The following is a 21032-nucleotide window of genomic DNA, read 5'->3' on the forward strand; positions in this document are numbered from 1 at the left end:
AATTAAAGTTTTTCCCCGGATTAACTGCGTGAAAATAAAATCCCGCGTCTGCTTCGAAAGCGCGCACATAACATTAACGAATTAGAAGCTGTTTACTTTAATCTCTTTTTATATAGTTTTGCGCTTCAATTATTCGCTCGCGATCAATTACCGGATATACTCTGGATTAAGAGCTTATCTCTCTAATCTTCTCGCTGTATACTTTGTTTCAGGAGAGTTTCAAGAATGTGTTGAGCTGATTACATCTGAACTATACTAGGGTATTTGGGAATGGAGTCGACTTTACTGCTGCTCCTACTGATCGGTAAGTCTAACGTAACATAAAATTATGCATAAGAAATTATATGCGCAAGACATATCGCTCCTCGGTGCTGATTATTAACGGCCATTAACGTAAGAGTTTTAAATGGACTTTCAAGCAGAGACTATATCTGAAAGTTTCGGCAAAACTTTGGTGGAAAGTCACACTCATTATAAACTTCAGTCTTGCGATACTCCTCCTTTGCGACAATGAGTTATTCCGCAATGTTGAGGAAATATTTGTCAAGTGAGAAAACAGTTGGCACAAATTGTGTTATTAGAAAGTTTTTTTACTCCATTTCACTTAATTAAACTGTCACTCACATTATCGTATAAAAGAAGTAAAACTTGTCTATGAGAATGATATCGCGTGATTTATCGCGGATGTTTTTAAATTACGAATGGAAGCAAGCTCGTTTATTTAATGAGCGTTTGATGAATTGTTCGGTGAATCGTTCAATTGTGACAATACTGTTTCTTCGCTCAATAAAATGAAATATACACAAGAGAAATGCCTCTGCTCCATTATATATAATATACAATATATATATTACAGTCCAATGGAGCTTCGGATATCTTTTAAGAGTCGAACAAAGTTTTTCGGGGAGAGATACAATTTCATGCAAAGTAGGTCGATGAGACACAAAAACGACGTCAAGTTTTCGAACGCACTTGCATCTCCGCGCATTTTTACCAATATTCTCATACGACTCCCTTTTCACGAATGCGCGCGAGTGTACAACAAGAGAGGGAATAAAATTTCGCAGTCTCCGTCGAAGCGTGAACAGTTCGGGGAAAAGTGACTCCCCGATTTGACGCTTCGTAAACTTGCGGAATATAATCCCGGAGTCGGTCTCGGGAGTCGGTCGTTGAAGAGAAAGGCGAAAAACGGCGTCGCATCCGCGCACCACCATGCACGGTCGATGACCACGTGGAAGGATAGGAAAGCGAGGACGAATGCGCGGGAGCAGGGCAAAAAAAATATAGAGAGGTGGAAAAAAGAAAGGAGTACGTTTGGTTTGGCAGCGGGCGGTGGGCGTCGAACTCGGGACATCGCGCGCGGATGACGAGTAATCGATCACGAGCACTCTGCCAACACTACGTGGCGAAGAGCACATGGTGGTTCTCATCCGCCACCGGGATGGAAAACTCTACGCGCGCGTGTTGCGGCCGATTTCATCCCAATATCCTCGAAATTTGCGAAAGCGAGAGAAAAAGAGAGTAAAACAGAAAGAAGAGATGACGTAGAAAACGTTCTTCGAATCCCCATAGTGGGAAGGACTCCACCGCGCGATCGAGTGTTTTAAGTCTTTCCTCGGCACCTTCGCTTATATATTGCGATAATTTGAGACGCTGTCGAGATCTACGTAAGGCACGTCGAGAATTAGTTTCGGGGGAAATTGGATATCTGGCCAGAAATCAACACTCTAGATATCGGACGAAGATATACCCTCGCGAAGGTGGCTGTCGCGCAAATCCCTGAGCATAGCTGAGAGCCATGCGCCGGAGATATTTGCGGACGAGTTCGTAATGCTTTCGCGAAAAATACAGAAACCCCCGGCTGGCAACCCAACCCCTCTCCACCCCCGCACTCGGTTACCCCGGCCGTCCCTGTATCGATTTCTGTCCGATGGAGTATCGCGATACTCGCCCTCTCACCACCCTCTCGCGCTCCTCTCCATCCCCGATCGCCTCTCTTTGTGACTCGTCCTCTTCACTCCCACCCTATTACCCTCTCGCTCGAACCCTTCTCTCGCTGCTTCACCCTGTGTCCGCGTGTATCGCGATTTTCAATACCGTGGCCGCACACGTGAAGCGAAGGTGGACATCCGAGGGCGAGATGGATCATTACTTTTGCGCCCGAGTTCTTCGATACCTTTACTCATTATTTCTTTTAAACCGAGGTCGATATATCAAGATGAAAATTTGGACAAAAATTGAGAGAAGAGGGAAACTCGAAAAATTTAACACTGATCAAGTAATTTTAATTCTTCCAAATTAGTGTAGTGGAGATTATGGATTTAGTGGGCTTTATCTGGATCGATATCATAAGTAGTGGCTGCCGATTTCAGGCAAATGCGAATTAATCCCCTAATAATCGATACTAGATAGAAATGTTATGCAATAATGAAATGGTAATTCGCGGCGGATAACAATATACGAGATTGAACTAGAATCTAGATGACGTAAAAGTACGTAATAGACGGCATGCAAATGCGTATATACGGGGAGACTTCTCGCACCATTCATTTATCAGTGTATCCGGAATACGAATCACGTTCGCCGCTTGGATGAAATTATTTATATCTCGATATGAAGGCTGCGTTCGGTGAGCCGAGCGGGATGGACAGGTAGCATGGATGACATGTTTCTGATTTTTGTTTTATCGTTGGAAGATACAACGTTATATATATATATATATATGTATATAACGCATACATGCATCGGCCAACAAGTTCGCTTGGGGTCATCGGTGACTGGCCGAAATTTCATCGTAATGGATCAAATAAATGGTGATGAATAACAGCATGGTTTTGCTCTGGATTGACGTAAAAATGTAATATCTTTTTCCTTTTTTTTTTTTTTTTTAAATAAAAAAAACATATCAAAGGCAACTGTTATTGACGACGGTATATCAAATTGAATATAGAAATAGAATTGAATATTGCAACATTAGAGAGAAATTTTATATAAAAATATGAAGTGAACATATCTTAAAATCTATGTAAAATCTTTCGAGAAATTGGTAATAATGTTGATATTTCCAATTATGTCATATCACATTTCTGACTTTATGTCTCTGTGACTGAATTGCGCAATATACCAGATATTCGTAACAATAACTTTATCGAAAGTTTATTTTATCGGTATATGCGTGAAAATCGTGCCAATGAATATCCCTGGCAAAAAGCTCTTATATCCATCGTCCAGCTCTAATATTTTTATTTCCATTATCCCTTGAAATTGCTTTTCTCTTTCCTTATCTTTTCTTTTTCTTCATTCCGGTATGTGTACGTTATACCGAGAGCCATCGTTACAAAGCGTTGAGGATTAAATTTATCACGAATCCGAAAATCCGATGAAAAACCGCGGAATTCTTCGCGAACATTATATTAAAACCATTTAAGCGGAGAAAAATTCTCTGTCCCTCTTGCCTATATACACAGATAGTACGTCGCTGATGTTTCTCATATTTATTTATACAAACGCTCCGCCTATCACTGGATGGGAAAATCATCGTGCGCTGTGAGATACAGTCGATTCTCTCCGCTCGAAAAAAGACGAATGGAAAAAAAACGAGGAAAAAAACATGTCAAATGGTTTTTCGACGCATTTGCGCAGTTACTTCGTAAAAGCGGGACCGTGCGGGTTGTATTTTGACCATTCGATTTCGACAAAATCGATTTCGGGGCAGCAACGGTCGCGCCATCGGCCATCGTACCGCATCATCAGTGACGTTGGGATTTTAGCGGGCACGAGAACTGCCGCAGGGCGAGTTGCCAGGGGCGCTAAAATATGCGCTTAATATTTACTCCAGACCGCATGGCGAAACGTATGGCTGTCAAGCATTAACAAATTTCATTATTAAATGCACTGATCGAATGGCGTTTTCATAAGTATTCGCGACGTAATAATGTCATAGGTGCGATCTTATTGTTAGCTCAGAGAGGTAAATGCATCGATCGCAAAGAATCGCTATTTTTGTGTTTAATCTATTGTAAAAAAATTTAATTTTATCTGTTTATATATCATTATTAATTTTACTAATTGTGATTTTAAATCGTATATAAACGCGATTATCAGAAACAGTAATGATAATTAATAATTATGTATTGAATGTTTATGTGTAATTTTCTACTTAGTATTTCAAGCATAAATGTAATAAAACAAAAAAAAAACAAAATTGTTCAAGTTGTAAAAAAAATGATTATCCATCAATACTTTGGCTTGTCATTTATTGATGCGTCTATTTTACCGCCAGTCATTCGATTTATACGAACCGGTGAGCGAATTACTATTTGATCGTGAAAATCGATACGAGAGATGATGTCATCAATGAGATCGCCACTCAATAGGGTATATGGTGAATGGCGAAACTGACGAGAACTATGGAAATGAAATTTTGACACGTGTAAATATTACCACGAACAGTACCAATACGCATTCTCAATTATTCAACTTGTATATAGAAGGGGAGAAAGAGAGCGCACCATTATTTAAACAAAAATTATGATGAGAATAATTATATGACATTATTATGAATAATTAAATACCGCGACGTAATAATAGTGTTGTAATAACGTAAATAGAATAATGGTATAATATATTACATCGAAATCTTGCCGAACTATATATACAAGTCAAAAATTCATTATTTAAACGAATTATTAATTTAAATTGTCGAAAACTTATTAACTTATTATTGTCGCAATTTCTAATACTATATCCAATATTTGTTTTTAATGAATATGTGTAATTGTTATATATTAATATCTTTAGTATGTTCATTTCGGTCATGTATACCGAGATTGCATTTCAGGTAGCTATTTTATAAAGCTTCGTATCAACTCTGATGTACGCGATGAGGTAAAATCATATTTCTGCTTCGAATATATATCGCGGATATTGACGTGAAAATATGTGTGTGTAATAACGTATTATAATTTGTATGACGATAATTGAAAGCTTTATTTTGCGAAATCACGTTTAAGTTTCGCAAAACAGGAAGAGAAAATATCCGTATTGAGTAAGATATTAAATGTATGAGAAAATTAGCTTCTATATTTGTAAGCTCTTTTGATTCATATTACGAGAGACATCTCGACGTATATCGATTATATCTCCTCTCTCGATATAGGCACCGTATATACGTAGAGGTAATTACTACGAATGGAGCAATGCGCGGTATCTTCTGATACCGATCGATATTTATTCGATTACGATTCGCGCATCGCGCTGAAAACTAATTTCACGCGTGGCATTACTATTACGTTGATTTGATTTCGATTTTTCCTTGCCGTGATTTCCCACATTTTTTCCCTTCTATTTTCCAGCACAAATCGCGTTACTCGCATTCATGAGCTTTTGCACACCGTTGTTTTAAATCTCCGGAAAAGCAGTATATCTAGTTTGCTAAATTCTCGTTTCGTTTGCGGCGGGAAATGAATTTTTATGAAGTAAAACTTGTTTCCGAAACACAAAAATATATAGATATATATTGTATATTTGTGTGTTTCGGAAACAATTTTCCTTCGTAAAAATTCATTACCCGTTCGCAAACGAAACGAGAATTCACGTATTTTCTCATAGAAAAATTGACAGTATCTCTTCAAAAATTGAAGTTTGTTTTGTAATTGAATTTTTCATATTTAAAAAAAACAATAGTCTTCTCGTTGATTGAAATGTGTCAAATATTGTTAATTAAATCCATTAAATATATTTAAATATATTTAATTATAATTAAACTATATTAAATATAATTAATCGGTCGATTAACATAAGTTTCAAAAATATACGTCAAGATTGAAAAATGTTCCATTAAATATAGCTTCTATTTCAAATGAACGAAAAAGACCGAGAAGAAAATGTCGTATCTTGGTCTGTCGAGCTGGCATAAATCCAGAAAAGGGTTAATGATTCCCAGGTTCGATACATAGCATATAATAGTACAGTATATATGTATATATGGAGAGACATATGTATGTCAAGGCAGTTCTCTCGCGCTCCAGCGCATTTCGCAATTCGAATCGCATTTTCCCCGCGACGTATCCGTCATACGTCGGTCTCGCATCTAATCCATCAACGTGCGGCAACCGCGTTAGGCGGCGTGTCGCCACGTCGGCGCAAATGCTCGTTATTGCACGTTAAAGTTCGTTCTGGCCTGTCAACGCGACACAACAAACGTAGGTTTGCGAGCCAACGTCGGGCGACAACGGACGGTAACGTGTACCGGAAAATTGATAATCGCACGGGGTGCGATAACCCCGAAGAAAATATTTCCAAGAGCCAACCCTCTCGAGTCGTCCTCGTCGTCGTCTGTCGCGTCGTTTTTGCTCCCACGAGTGTGCGAGTGTGCAATGCAAACGAAAGAAATATCGAGTCCAAAACAAGTAAACTAGATAAAAAAATATATTTATTATACAAAAATAATAAATTATAAATTATAGTTTAATAAATTATATTTGTGTTATCGAACAAGTGTATAAGAGTACTCTTGACGCATTTAAATAGCTTGTCAGAAATGATAAACCTTGCAATGCAAACGAAAGAAATATAGAGTCGTTCCAAAACGAGTAAATTATAGATAAAAAAAAATAAATATATTATCTTATACAAATAATAAATTATATTCGTGTGTTATTAAACAATTTAAATATATAAGAGTACTCTTGATGCATTTAAATAACTTGTCAGAAATAATAAATCTTGCAATGCAAGCGATAGAAATATATCGAGTCGCTCCAAAACAAGTAAATTATAGATAAGAAAATAAATATATTATCTTATATAAATAATAAATTATATTTGTATGTTATTAAACAAATATAGAAGAGTACTTCTGACGCGTTTAAATAGCTTATCAGAAATGATAAACCTTGCAATGCAAACGAAAGAAATATCGAGTCGCTCCAAAACTGCGCTCTTTAACCATACAAGTAAACTAAATAAAAAATAAATACATTATCTTATACAAATAAATTATATTTGTGTGTTATTAAACGAGTGTATAAGAGTACTCTTGACGCATTCAAATAGCTTACCAGTAATTATACATAATGATTTTCAGAACGTTCAAAATCCATCAAAGAACTCGAAGATTTAATTTTACTGTTCTATTATTTATTTTATGCATTTTTTTCGCAAAATTTTCCGCGGTATCTTCGCGAGGGTTTTGACTGGCGGTTAAGCGCTTCCATATTTTAGCGTAGACGTGCCACGCAAAGACGCAGACGTGTACCAATACCCCGCAGACATTCTACGCGCGCCGACGAACTGCAATATCAAGCCACTGACAGAATTCGAATTCCTTTAGTTCGTAACTCAAGAGCGTCACGTTTTTTTCACGCTCTATAAATCGCTAAAAACGGTTTCAGACGACATCAGGCGTTCGAGCAACTTGAGGTAGATCTTTGCCGCAAAAGTAAGCGAATCGAGGGAGCGTTCAAACGTAATTTATAACGCGAGAAAAACATTGTAAAAAAAAAAGAAGACAACTATTGTCACAGTATATACAATAAATGAGATAGAGAAGCGGATACAATTATAAGATAAATTTCGATCTCGCTATAAGAAGGAGGGAAATACGAATAAATTGTATTAAAGATCCTATCGAAAATTAATGGAAACTGTCCATTTCAGAGGCAAGATGTAACCGACTGCAAATCTCATTACTGATTTATTCGATCGTTCTCCCGCGAAATTCCCTTTCTCTCTCTCTCTCTCTCTCTCTCTCTCTTCCTCTCTATACGGTGCACGTATCGGCGCAACTATTTCGATTCCATCGTAAAGTTGAGGACCGCACTAGGGTCTCCCCTTTCGCAGTTTATAAGCGTTGCTCGTTCGACAGCGTGTGTGCCATATATGCGACGAGAATCGCATTTTCCCGCATACGATTCGCGAATACGTTACCGTGGGGTGTGTGCAAGTGCAGTGCAGTGCAGTGCAGTCTCTCTCTCTCCAACTAGCTATATCTTTCGTTGCACACGTGTCGCGACCGTGGAAGAGCTTTGGCAAGGTAACGCAATAACGTTCGATTATTGGTAGTCGTCACGGATGCAGGGGCAGCGCGATACGACGAAAAGCGAGGGTGGAACGTGGTGGTATCTCACGGATGGTGGTCCAAACCGGTCGTATATCAAAGCTCCGGGGCGCGCGAGTTGCCGCTTTTCCCGATTCTCCGTCGCTTTTCCTCCGAGCTTTATCTTTCGCCACTCGCAGCCGCCCGGTATCGAAAGCGCGCGCGGCGCGCATCCTAAAATCTTCGGCATCCGAATAACGCGCGAACATCGAGAAATGCATGCTCGAGGAAAAAAATGAGAGGGATGAAAGAGAGAAAGAGCGCGACTTGCCGATACCAATAATCACGCAATTCTTCAAACACGTGTCGGCGAATGTACGTGTATATATATATATATAGAACCATCTTTACGCTTATTCGATTTCAGCAGCTCGAAAATTCCATCGATGGTACAATGGAATAAAATTGAACATGGGTAGAGAGAGCCAAATACTCGCATTGCTTTCTCGTAATCTGTCGCGTATTTTGTTTTATTTTCGAAAAACGAGATTCTCTTCTGTCGCGTATCTCTTCCGTGTTTTACACACAATTTCACTTTGCGAAGTCTGGCTAATAATAGCCCGTGTTGAGGCAAACTTCTGTTTGAAAACCGTTACATCGAAAACTTTTGAACGAGCTGGTAGAAGGGCTCTTTCCCCAGGACGGGATTATGCAGAAGGTCCCAGTTATTGTCAGAACTAGATCCTTCAAGAGGATAACGACTCACAACATCGGAACTGTCTGCTTCCGAATGAAAGGAGGAAAATGACATCGAAATATTGGATTGCAATCATCGTTCAGACTCTAATCCAATTGAAACTGTATAGGGATTAATGAAAATAAAGTTGCGTGGGGAAAAAAAGTACGAACCTTTTTTTCGATATGGCAATTTTTATCTCGAGAATATGCTGTAAAATCAATGAAGAGCCTTAAAAAGATGTCAACGTAACAAAATTGATATTAACAATAATTGAACGATTTAACATTTTTTTTTTATAATAGTAGCTTAAAAGTTTTGTCGAGCATTATTATAAAATAAGTCTAAGAGATGACAACAGTTGAAGAAAGGATACACGTTTTTAAAATTCTCTTCCTGCAATTTATCTCTTAGTTCTGACAACTCTTTATTCGCTGTACAAAACACGCGATAATACACGTATACATAACACGGTCGATATTTATGACAAACTATGCGAAATTTAAATCAAATGTGACTTGAAGCCCGAGTTTATGGAATTTCGGAGTAACGTCGCTTAGTAAGCATCGCAAAATTCCGTTAAGACGGCGGAACGAGACGACGACGACGACGGTGTCGATTTCACGAGGAAGTTTATCGGTAAACCGAAGTTCACTGCTAATTTCTCGTACCGCCACACCTCAAAGTGCGCTTTAATTGCGTTAGACGGGAAGTAAATTACATTAGATTGTCAGCCCTCGAGGATGTAAGATCTGATGCTGGCGGCTGATTGCAGCTTTCGTGCGCTTAGCTGTCGACATCCAACTTCATTTTCCATAAAGTAGATTGAGAAATAAGATTCCGCGATTAATTAAGAGTGTACGAGCGAAAGAATTCGTGTCCTCCGAATATATTTTCGGGAGCGAGCACATTCTATGAGGCGTACAAACTAAAAAAAAAAAAAAAAAGAAAGGAAACTTTCTGTAAATTAGAACGTTGGATCATTAAAGCCGATTATAATAAAAAAAATTAATCCTCTTTGGACTTAAACGGATTTTCGGATAATCGATTTCGACTTGAGAAAAAAAAAACGAGTTGCAATCGATGAGAGAGAATAAAAATCGTAGCATTATCGCCGATGAAAATCATAAATATTGAAAAATGATTATTCGTAATTCATAATTGATCACTTTAGTAAAATCTTTTAGAAAATATAATTCCGTGTTTTCCCGTCGCTAATATCATATCGGTACATATATATTGTATATTTAGTGTATTCGCTTTCAATAAAGTTGACAACAATAACGCGTACTAACGTATCTAAATCGATAACAACCTATAATCACAGTATATACTCGATACACTCGGTACACGATAAATGAATAATGCAGATGGAAGACCGTTAATGCATGCATCGAAAAAGAGATACAATTTGACCCGGATTTCACCCCCGTCATATATCGTAAGCGTGTAATGACTGTTCGCGGTTAATGTTCCGTCTATATGTACGTTTTTACTATCTTTCCCAGATATCCCTGCTACGTGCTTTTTCAAACGATCAATCATACGTTATAATCGGATTTGGAATAACTCTCCGCATTAAAAACACACCGCACAGTTCGGCCAGTCGGATATAAAGCGAGAGCATATATGGTACACGTACATGTATATGCTCTATACGTGCATCGGAGATTCTCATCCCACTCTTTTCCCGCAAAGGTAATATTAAAATTAAAAATCTCATATATTTGTCTTGTGAAAGAGAGTCGAGCGTGTACTCTTTTTCCGCCGGGAGTCCGTCCCGCGTATTTCAATTTCGCAAACGTATCAAATAAATCTCAAATTCTCGCATCCGAGGACCCTAGACTCAGAGTAGACTTTTCTTGCTTATCGATGCGTACGTGTGTGTTGGGGAAAACCGGGTCAAAAACAGTTTGACTATCCTCTCGAACATGTTATGACGCCACTTGAAAACGCTTTAAAAATACGATGCCTATATCCTTCACTGCGCCGCTATATAGATTTCAGAGAACTTCGCATCTCCCGATGCATTTTTCTTGCATTTATCGTCAGATAAGTCCTGATATAACTGACAACTATTTACAGAATAGCCTTGTAGAAATGATATAGAGAACTAAGTCAATAATACAACGACGCGATATTGCGCGTGGATAAGAACAGGTGAAGCACTTCTGCAAATCATTTTTTCACATTTTTATTTTCTTCGAAAAGATATTGTATTTTTTTTATATATATATTATATACAATCTCTACCGATATTGTTTCAATTACTATATATAAAAATGTGTCGGAAAAAAAAAAAGATCTCGCCAAATTAAAACATCTCCAAATAACTTGTGATGACCATATTGTAAAAATAAAAAGCACCTCTGGAATTATTCTATATACGCATATATATATCCGTGTTAGAGATTAACGATATTTAACCTCGTCATTCCGTATTGCTATGTTTGATAATCTTTCTACCGAGAGAGAGAGGGATGTATCAGTCGGCGAAGGGGAGAAGAGAAGGGGTTGTTACGAGGGTGGATGGGGTGAGAGTCTCATGGGACAGCGCGGCATAATCGGCTTACACTATAACAGCCTGACGGGCGCGTGAACGGACGAACGGATTTGATCCCAAAAGCCCCAATACCTCGAAAGCTTCGATATATATATAACCCCCTTTTCTCTCCTCTCGCACGCGTCTCTCCGCTCGACTTCGCGAACGAATGAAACGGAACGCGATGCGCAAATTCGTTTGAGTCTCGCGCAACGAGAGAGGTTATATTGGCCACAGGCTGCTCGCGACAGGGATATCGTGCTTCGGGATGATCAATTGAATCGCCATTAAGGTGGAATTATTAGTTTCCGGTTGAAACCCTCTTGTTGGGTTTTGATGATGGAGCGAGATGAGGATGGAGGATCGTTTGTTTAAACCTGTATATTCTGTATTCTTCGCGAAAAGGAGAAGGTCCCTCTCTCGCGTACGTACGTACGACGCGACGTTTCGTTTCCGATTCGGCGCTATCAGTCGAAGCAAATTTTATGCCGAGAGCGAATCACGGATGCAACAGACGTCCTGTTTTATCATGTCACATTCTGAGGCTAAACAATTCCATGAAAGAAACATGCCACGACGATACGGTAGATATATGTATACATCATCGCTGACACACACCATTTGCATATATATTTTTTTTAACGGAAAAAAGAGACATTTTTATCAAGTTTTTTGTTTTCAATCAGCTTTAATGAAAACAATTTGAGGATATAATTTGTGTTAATATATTTTGAGAAGGAAAAACTAGTTTTTTATTTAAATATTTGTTCAAATTCGGCTGAGGGATAAGTAAGAGATTTTACTCGACGTGGAATTGAATTTTCCTTGCAATCAACGAGCTTCAAAAGCACATTTTGAAATAGGTTCGAGCTTTTTATGGATAATAGTTTTTTCTTGCGTACCCATTTACGTCGCAATCTTTCTCTCTCTCTCTCTCTCTCTCTCTCTCTCTCTCTCTCTCTCTCTCTCTTTCTCGTTGCTCTGACGATGTCAGAAACATCCGCTTTGACTTACAACTACGTATTAACGCGTGCAAGAATAACCGGGTTACTGAAGAGGCAAAAGAAAAGTCAGATGTATTCATCGACTTAAGGGAAAAGGCAGGAGAACAAGCGAGACAGCCTTTTCTAATTTAATTAGCAAAAATGTACGAGCGACTACAAAGAATGTCTATTTTCTCGAGCGACTTGGCGAGCTAAACTCCCGATCCAAACTCTCATTGTGAACTTCCGTTCGCGCGCGATGCCCTTTTTTCGTTTTTTTTTTTTTTTTAACCCTTGTCTCACCGCCGATGTTGGATTGTGCTTCGACTTGTAGGATTAAAGACCGGTCTAGCAACCGACGTTACGTACGTCTTAATACCAGCCACGTCCGTCTTCCAAAGTTTCAAAGTACGATATTAAATCCGTACGTAATTTACTAGCAATATAATATTGAATACGTCGCGGTTGCCTGAAATACATTTTTTCGTAAAAAAAATCTTTGAACGCGTATGCAAAAATGAGACATTTTCATTATTCACATAATTTCGGAATTTCGTAGAAAATTACGTAAGAACATAATTGCTCGCCATGCGATCAACGCGTGAGAGCTGTGGAATCGTTATGTACCATAAACCGTGTGACCGAACAAAAATTCGTATTCTGTACGGAATCATTTGCTTTGTCTGTCTGCCCCTTTCCGACGAAGCTTATCCGATATAGAGTCGAACGAGTCCATGTTGAGTGAAATACGGAGGAAGCCGTAGAAAAAGGGCGGAAAAGGATTCTCAGTCGCGTTAAGCGCGATCGAGTGCGCGCAAATACGCGAAAGAGCGTGGCCTGGAAACAAAGAGCGAATGCAATAAAAAACTTATTAAGGAGGTCTGGGCCGAGGCAAAGTCCCGGTAAATATTTGACCGGTCTTTAAACCGCCAACCGCGCGCCACCAAACCATTACGGCGAAGCTATAACCCACCCTCGACTATACCTTCTTCTTCTGGGGAGCACATTTCTTTCTTTTTTTTCTTTTTTCTTTTTTTTATTCTCTAAGAGTCTATCTCACTCCGCTGCTTCTTCATGAGCTCGTATTAAAGGCACCTCGTGAAAAGCCGTAGTTATTATCTTATTTCCGCGTTTATCCTGAGAGTAATGTCAATTGCGAGAGATAATACACAAAGGCAATTTATTATATATACCTTGCAAAAACTCGAGCGCAAAAAATACATGTCCACGGATGCTCAATAAAAATAATTACGCTTGTGCCGTTGAACATTTGCTTATTTGATAATATCATAATAATGGCGCGTGTGAAAAAAAAAAAAAAGGTAAAGTAAGAACAATTATTTTAAGCCGTAAAGACAGAGACTTGCGAACGCGTTTACGCACGTCATCTATTATAAAAAAAATTAAATAAAATAAAAAAGAAAAGTGATAAAATATGATTCGGGGATGTGCAAAAAAATAAGCCAGTGCAATGCAAACTTGCGACGTAAATCATGCGAAAAGCAACTTCCAAGTCTCTCCACGCCGCGATAAGTACGTCAGATAATAGAATCGCAAACTAAGCAATTTCGAACTTGGTAATTTACATGTCGCGTTTATACTTGGAAGGCGTGCATACGAGGCAATAGGAAACGTCGTTCGTCTACCCTAGTGCGTCTCGTCTATATTCCCTCTTTTTTCTCGGTGCCCTATCGTTTTACGATCCCATTTCGATCCCTTGTACGCCGAACGAACGTTATTTCATCAACGACTTTGGATCCGCATCGGCAGAAAGATATCGCTATTGTCGCGCGGCGTATTGTTTCGCGGTATTCCCTATCGAAACGCTCATTGTTTCGAACGGTATTGTCGAATAAACGCAGGACATTGTTCCTCGTCGTTTATCGGGTTCCTATAGGCAGAGAGGTCGAGGCTCGTTAGTTCGTTCCCTTTGATTCCTTCTTGCCGGATACATTTGCCAGGTCTCGCACACACAAATACATACTCGTATCTTTTGCTTCGCCGTAAGAGCGAAAATCATTTTTTCATTCAGCGAGAAAACCATTTGTTATCGATCAAAAAAATTATTCTTTCGCTCAATGAAAGCTGATCGATTGTTACTTTTTTATGATTTTTTAATTATACAGGGTGTATCGAAATAAGTACGAAAAATTTTTGGAAATAATTCTTTGTCGTTCGACAATTAAGGGGGATTTCTTATATACTTTTGTAGGTCGCTTTAAAATTAAGTTTTTATTTTTTTTTCTCAAATTTCAGATAAATTTAAAAAAATGAAACTTGATAAATATTTTTCGTTTGAATTTTTAATTTGTCTAAAAATTGAGGAAAAAAGTAAAAATTTAATTTTTACCTCCCTCTTTAGAAAAGTGTAACTCTTTACGGAGGGATATAATGTTTATAGTATTACGTTTGTATAAAAAATCCTGCTTAATTTTCGACAAAGAATCATCTCCTAAAATGTTTCGCACTTATGTAGCTACACCCTGTATACATATATATGTATATCTGATATACATTTATCATACTTTGAATATATTTGAAAATAAAAGAAAAAAGGTGAGTAGAAAAAATTCATGAAACAGTTATTACAGATTCTAAAAGACTCTTTATCTTTCAAATTCCTGCATTCCCAACCTTTTCGTCGTTAGCTGGCCGATTAAACTCTCCTCTTTTCCCTTGGACGCGCGATATTTTGCGAGGCTAAAAAAACCCCGGTAATGCCCGACCCGATCGTCCGATGGTGCTTTCTATTATTGTGCAAACTCTCGTTTTCTCATGAAGTGCTACTTGACCAAGTCGGCTGGTTCGAGTACGACGAAACTTCCCGCGCTTGATATATAGTGATACATAAAGTTCTTTGTGTCTCTCTCTCTCTCTCTACATATATATATATCCATCTACATTCTCTCGTTGAGCATAACACCGATATATCGTCGACGACGGAAGGGTTCGCCGAGGGTATCAACCGAGCGAGTGAGGGCGGACGACAAGAGCGGCGCAACTCCAGCGACCCGGGCGGTCTCGAGTGTCTTGTCAATATGTATAGTGTCATCGATGTCTCTCTATATCGGACGAATCCCCGCGACGCGACGCGACGCATCCCCGCGCGTAATACGCACGCGGAAATCTCCAATCTACGGGCTTCGCGCATCTGGGAGATTTCTATCCGCGCACGTACGCGAGTCTTATTCAAAGGCGACGTATATGTGACTCGAGTAAATTAGCTCGACGAATCGACCGTCTCCGTTCCGACTCTCGTATCTGATAATTATATAACAACACTCTCGATTCTTCAAATGCCAATTTCCGCAATTGATTGAAAGAAAGAGAAAATAAATCACACAATTATATGTATTAAAATATGTATTATTATTATTGCCCAAAAGATTATTGTGTGGCAGATAATCTCAATCATTTAATTAAATGTAATTAATACTTCGATTTCACATGTGTGTATATATATATATATATATATATATATATATATCTGTATTAATTACAGATTACAGAATCAATTAAATAGGATACAATAAAATACAAGCCTTCGGTTAATATTGAATAAATTGTGTTCAACCGCGTTTATGCTGCTTGGAAAGTTTAGGTATCCCGCTAGAGAGCGGCAATTATGCATATGGACGTATTAAACGAGAATTAGTCGCCTGTGCTATATCCTCGGAGAATTATACGGATCGCGTTGCGGACGCTCGGGATTGTCTTAGATTGCGTAGCAATGCTGTTGAATAATACTCGATCCTTGGGCATATATGTATGTACTATATATAACGAATCCGATCGCAATCTTGGCGATACGATACGATACGAGACGCCGTTCTCGCCAAGTTACACATCGCAAGTAATAAAACGCGGTAATTACTTGGCCAGACAATCATTAATCTTCATCGTTGTATCGATCGCGTCGTCAAGTTGTCTTTCGCACGACGCTTCATCGCTGTTAATGAAACGGCGCGCGAAATATCCTGTAATTTTCCGCAAGACAATTAGGCATCTTCTTCGCGAATAGAATAAATATTTGTATTAAAGATATATCAGATTTTTATGTACGACATATATTTTCGTAATTTTTTCAACAATTTTCTCAAACTTTTGTTATTTACATCTTCAGGGTGTCTAGCGGTCAGGGAAATCTGGAAAACCGGGCATTGTCAGGAAATTTTATAAATCTGGAATTGTCAGGGAAAAATCAGGAAATTTTGCTATTTATCTGGATTTTTTCACATTATTCTACACTTGTCTCAATAATTTGAAATTTTTTGTTAAGTAAATATAAACTTTTCCTTGATTCCCAGCACGCTAATTTTTCTGTGTTAAAAATCGATTCATCTACAGCGCATTCGTTGATTTATATTTTTATCGCCGTGTTATTTTATTTCAATATGTTTGATAGAAACAAAACTAAAAAATTTGATATAATATAAATAAAAAAAATTATTTAAATAGTTTATAGAATGACATGTTTGTTTCAATTATCGTACATAATGCAGATTGTAGAATTGATTTAAATTTTTGTTTTACTTCCGAATCTTTTTATTGTTGACAAAAATATCTCAAGGATTTCATGATTTAACATTTGATTGATTTATCATATAGATATATGCAAATTATATATTTGGAAAAAATAATACTAAAAAGTCAGGAAAAAAATTAATTTCTGATTTTGAAAAATCTGAAAAAATCAGGGAATTTTCGTTATTGAGTCTGCTGGACACCCTGATCTTGCTGTTAGCAGACAAGAGACAAATTAAGACGTTTCCAAGAGAGAAGAATTTCTTTCCAATGATGTGAAGAAATTGTCATTAAATCGTTTCCGTCAAATTGCATCAAGTCGTTAAATAGACGATGAAGAATAGGTTTCGCTAAATCGAGAGTCTCATAATACCGCGAAAGCCTTTAGCTTTCCTCCCTCGTTGGAGAATCCACTATTTGAGGACCGTCAGTGTATAGGCTCGACGACACGCGACGCATTCACGACAGAAATAAATACGGAGTGAAAAGAGCTCGGATTCCTTTCACGGGAAGATATAATTGCCAGAAAAATAAACGATTGCAAAGTCTGTTTGCCCACGTCTTTCTCCACCACCAGCGAGGCGGTATCCTCTCTTCGTACCCTGTCTTCAGGTTTCACCTCCCATCTCCTCCCAGTTACACATCCCTTCATTCGGGGGTGTCGTCCTCCTCATCTCCTTTTATCTCATCCTCTCTCTTTTATCTACCTTTCCCGTGCATGCACCCCTCCACGTAGACATACACACACACATATATACAGGGTGTCCCAGATCTATCGTATTACACGTTAATGTTGATTTCTGAGGCGATTTGGAGACGATTTTTTCTCGGCGAAAATGTCGAGAAAAGCCATCATTTTTTTAATGTTCCCAATTTTTGAAATCATGTTAAAGTAAATTTTACCCGAAATTAACTAAAAAATGTAGATTTGTTAATTTATTTTTACAAGGCTTAGTTTACAAAAAAGCTTTTATTTTCAATCGTTTATAATTCGAAAATGATTGGTGCCTGGACATTTTCGCTGAGGAAAAATCGTCTCCAAATCGCCTCAGGAATCTTTCGTTAACGTGTGATACGATAGGTCTGCGACACCCTGTACATACCAACACCATCGTGTCGCTTTTCTCGCTCCTGTCTATTTCTCTCTTTCTTCCTCCATTCTCGACTCCCAGCCACCCCATCGCGACTCTCCCGTGGAAAAGCTCACTCGAGTCGCGGGTCAACGAATTCGCAATTACGATCTTTCACGTTGACTACCCACCCACTCTCTCGTCGCGACTTTGGTAAGACTCTTCGTTCCGTCCTTGTCGCGCACGTTCGACCGCATCAGCAGCCTCCTTCGTCTAGGTATACCTTAGAATTTTCTCTAGTAAATCTATCACGGGAGCCGATAATGCGAGGTGGTTGAAACGTTGGTATCCATTTAGTGGGAAATACATATCGACATATATGAGAGAGAGAGAGAGAGACGTTCCGGAAATTACAAATAAAATGGAAGAAACGTGACCTTTTCAACATTTATCTCGAACAGTCTGCCCTAAATCAGAATATGACGTTTATCGTTTCCGCACTGACATAATTGATGTACATTGGATTTATGATTCATGCGAACCATGCAGGGTATTCTGCCTGCAATATGGATTATGCATCGCTGTCAAATCAATTGGCGTATCGCGGTAAACACGAAACCGTATCCTCCGATGCATTAAATATTCAATTTTCGTCTCGTATACTAAAAATGATATATCAGATAATTTAAAAATGTAAGAGTCCTCTCCTGAGCCCCAACGAGTGCATGGATAGTTAACGTGTAACTTGTTTCCCCGAATAAATCCCGCTTCGCCCGGACACATACACTTTTCATTCGTGCAATCTTTATACGTACTCTGACCTTTCGAGCCGTAGCGGAAAAATCCCGGCCGAATCGCAAATTGGGTTCACGTTTCAGCGACCAATGAGCAGAAAACATCCTCCTCGTGAATGCAAACGCGCAGACGCGTCCGTATCAACGACGCGCAAGAAATATTGGAATTCGAAGGATGGAAAAAAAGCTTTGGAGGGAGAATGTTTTGTGTGTATGCAGGGGCTTCTCTCTACGTCATACAGTTACGCTCCTTTGACACACTTTGAGACACAGTCGCGACGACGCGATGTAAAAACAATGCGACGGCTTTTCAAAAGCTTTGTGTCAGCCGACTCCCTCCTCCACTTTCGCTCATCCACGATGATACAGGTACGAAAGATGAGAGAGCATCGTCGTAGGCGAATGTTTGCATATGTTCTTCCGTCTTATTATCATATTTTTTTATTATATTATACCATATCTTATTATAATATTGTATATTTTTTTTTAAATACAATGTGTGACAAAAATCTGTCAGAGCTCCAGAAACGATAGAGGTACCACTTCATGATGATTTTTTTTTAAATACAATGTGTGACAAAAATCTGTCAGAGCTCCAGAAACGATAGAGGTACCACTTCATGTGCAGCATACTGTCGTAGCAGTTTGTTGCTATTGGTGAAGTTGAATTGAACAAACAGCAAAGGCAGCAAAGCAGAACACGCAACTAGTTAATTCTAATTAGTATTATACGTAATATGTCTCTCCGTCTTATTATAATATTTTTTATTCTATTATATCTTATTATAATATTGTATATTTTTTTTTAAATACAATGTGTGACAAAAAGCTGTCAGAGCTCCAGAAACGATAGAGGTACCACTTCATGTGCAGCATACTGTCGTAGCAGTTTGTTGCTATTGGTGAAGTTGAATTGAACAAACAGCAAAGGCAGCAAAGCAGAACACGCAACTAGTTAATTCTAATTAGTATTATACGTAATATGTCCCTCTGTCTTATTATAATATTTTTTATTCTATTATATCTTATTATAATATTGTATATTTTTTTGTAAATACAATGTGTGACAAAAATCTGTCAGAGCTCCAGAAACGATAAAGGTACCACTTCATGTGCAGCATACTGTCGTAGCAGTTTGTTGTTATTGGTGAAGTTGAATTGAACAAACAGCAAAGACAGCAAAGCAGAAGAACACGCAACTAGTTAATTCTAATTAGTATTATTATTATATTAGTTAAATAATGGATTTGAAGAATAAAATAGATTAGTATAAAAATATAAACGCAAAAATTGTACTTTTAACTTTGAAATAATAAGAGAACAAAGAAATATGCTCTAATTTTTGATCATGTGACTGATTCGCTGCTGCAGCATGCTGCGTGTGAAAAGGCACCTTAAGGATATCAATTATATCGAAAAAAAATGGCGATGCATCATTAAATCGCGCGTTATTCGTCAAGAATGAAAGCGTAAATAAAAGTGTATATAGACTCGCTAACGGAATTGACAATCTAGAGCGGTTTGGTTTTTACTCTTTGAAAAGAGCGAGCAAACACACAGGTGGTTACGTGTCCACATTCTTCCTGACAACAGTGCGAGAATTTATGCATCGAAGTGCATGGTTCGGTATAAAGAGGGCGAACATACGCGAGAGCGGAAGAGAATTTTCGATGGTTATATCTGTTGCGCGCGAATAATTCGACGAAAGACTTTCTCGCCGAAGTAGATCGAAAGTAACTCGCATTTAAAAATATATATTTATATCGCGCAAATTCAAATAGATATTATATATAATTATATATTTGCATAAAATGTGACAGTTCTTCTCTGTGACAGATGATTGCTCTTATTCTTACAATTAGATGAAAAACATTGAACAATAAAGACGAAATTGAGTTAAGTTCGCGACTTTTTACTGATTCGTTGCGTCCGCTCTAATATGTATCATTAGATAGGTTTGACGCCTTTTTTCGAATTGATCTCCGTTTCTAATGAAATTTCCTTTTTATTTTCGTCATACAGATACATTGATATCTAAACCACGTGAAATCGTATTTTAAACCGCATTGCTCGCTAGGTCGCGCCGGTCTCTAAATAATTCATTCCATGAATTATTTCCGTTCCTATTCCAGACTTGCAACGATAGAATCGATCTGCTTGATCGGCGCGCCCTTCTCTCGCCGTCTTGTACTTTGTCCTCTCGTTACGTCTCCTTCGATCATTCCGTAATCGTGCATTTTGCATATTTCAGCAATCCAAGCACCACGCCTCTTTTCCTACGCGTCATATATCCTTTTCCGTAGATTCCAATACATAAATATAAATATAAATATATATTCGCGGGA

At 38.2% G+C, this 21032-nt stretch overlaps 1 protein-coding gene across 9 annotated transcripts in view; it reads left to right on the forward strand.

The window, feature by feature from the left end:
- Window positions 1-21032, forward strand: part of Dscam3 (Down syndrome cell adhesion molecule 3) — a 115025-nt gene that overhangs the window by 63897 nt on the left and 30096 nt on the right. For all 9 annotated transcript variants that reach the window (XM_085481458.1, XM_085481466.1, XM_085481457.1 and 6 more), the window contains one exon: window positions 213-304. In XM_085481458.1, coding sequence (XP_085337584.1) covers window positions 271-304 — 34 coding nt within the window. In that variant the 5' untranslated portion in view covers window positions 213-270. The remainder of the gene's footprint in view (window positions 1-212; window positions 305-21032) is intronic.

The sequence above is a fragment of the Nylanderia fulva genome, unplaced genomic scaffold (assembly GCF_048542155.1).
Source record: "Nylanderia fulva isolate GAGA-0341 unplaced genomic scaffold, ASM4854215v1 Scaffold18, whole genome shotgun sequence".
Classification (NCBI taxonomy): domain Eukaryota; kingdom Metazoa; phylum Arthropoda; class Insecta; order Hymenoptera; family Formicidae; genus Nylanderia; species Nylanderia fulva.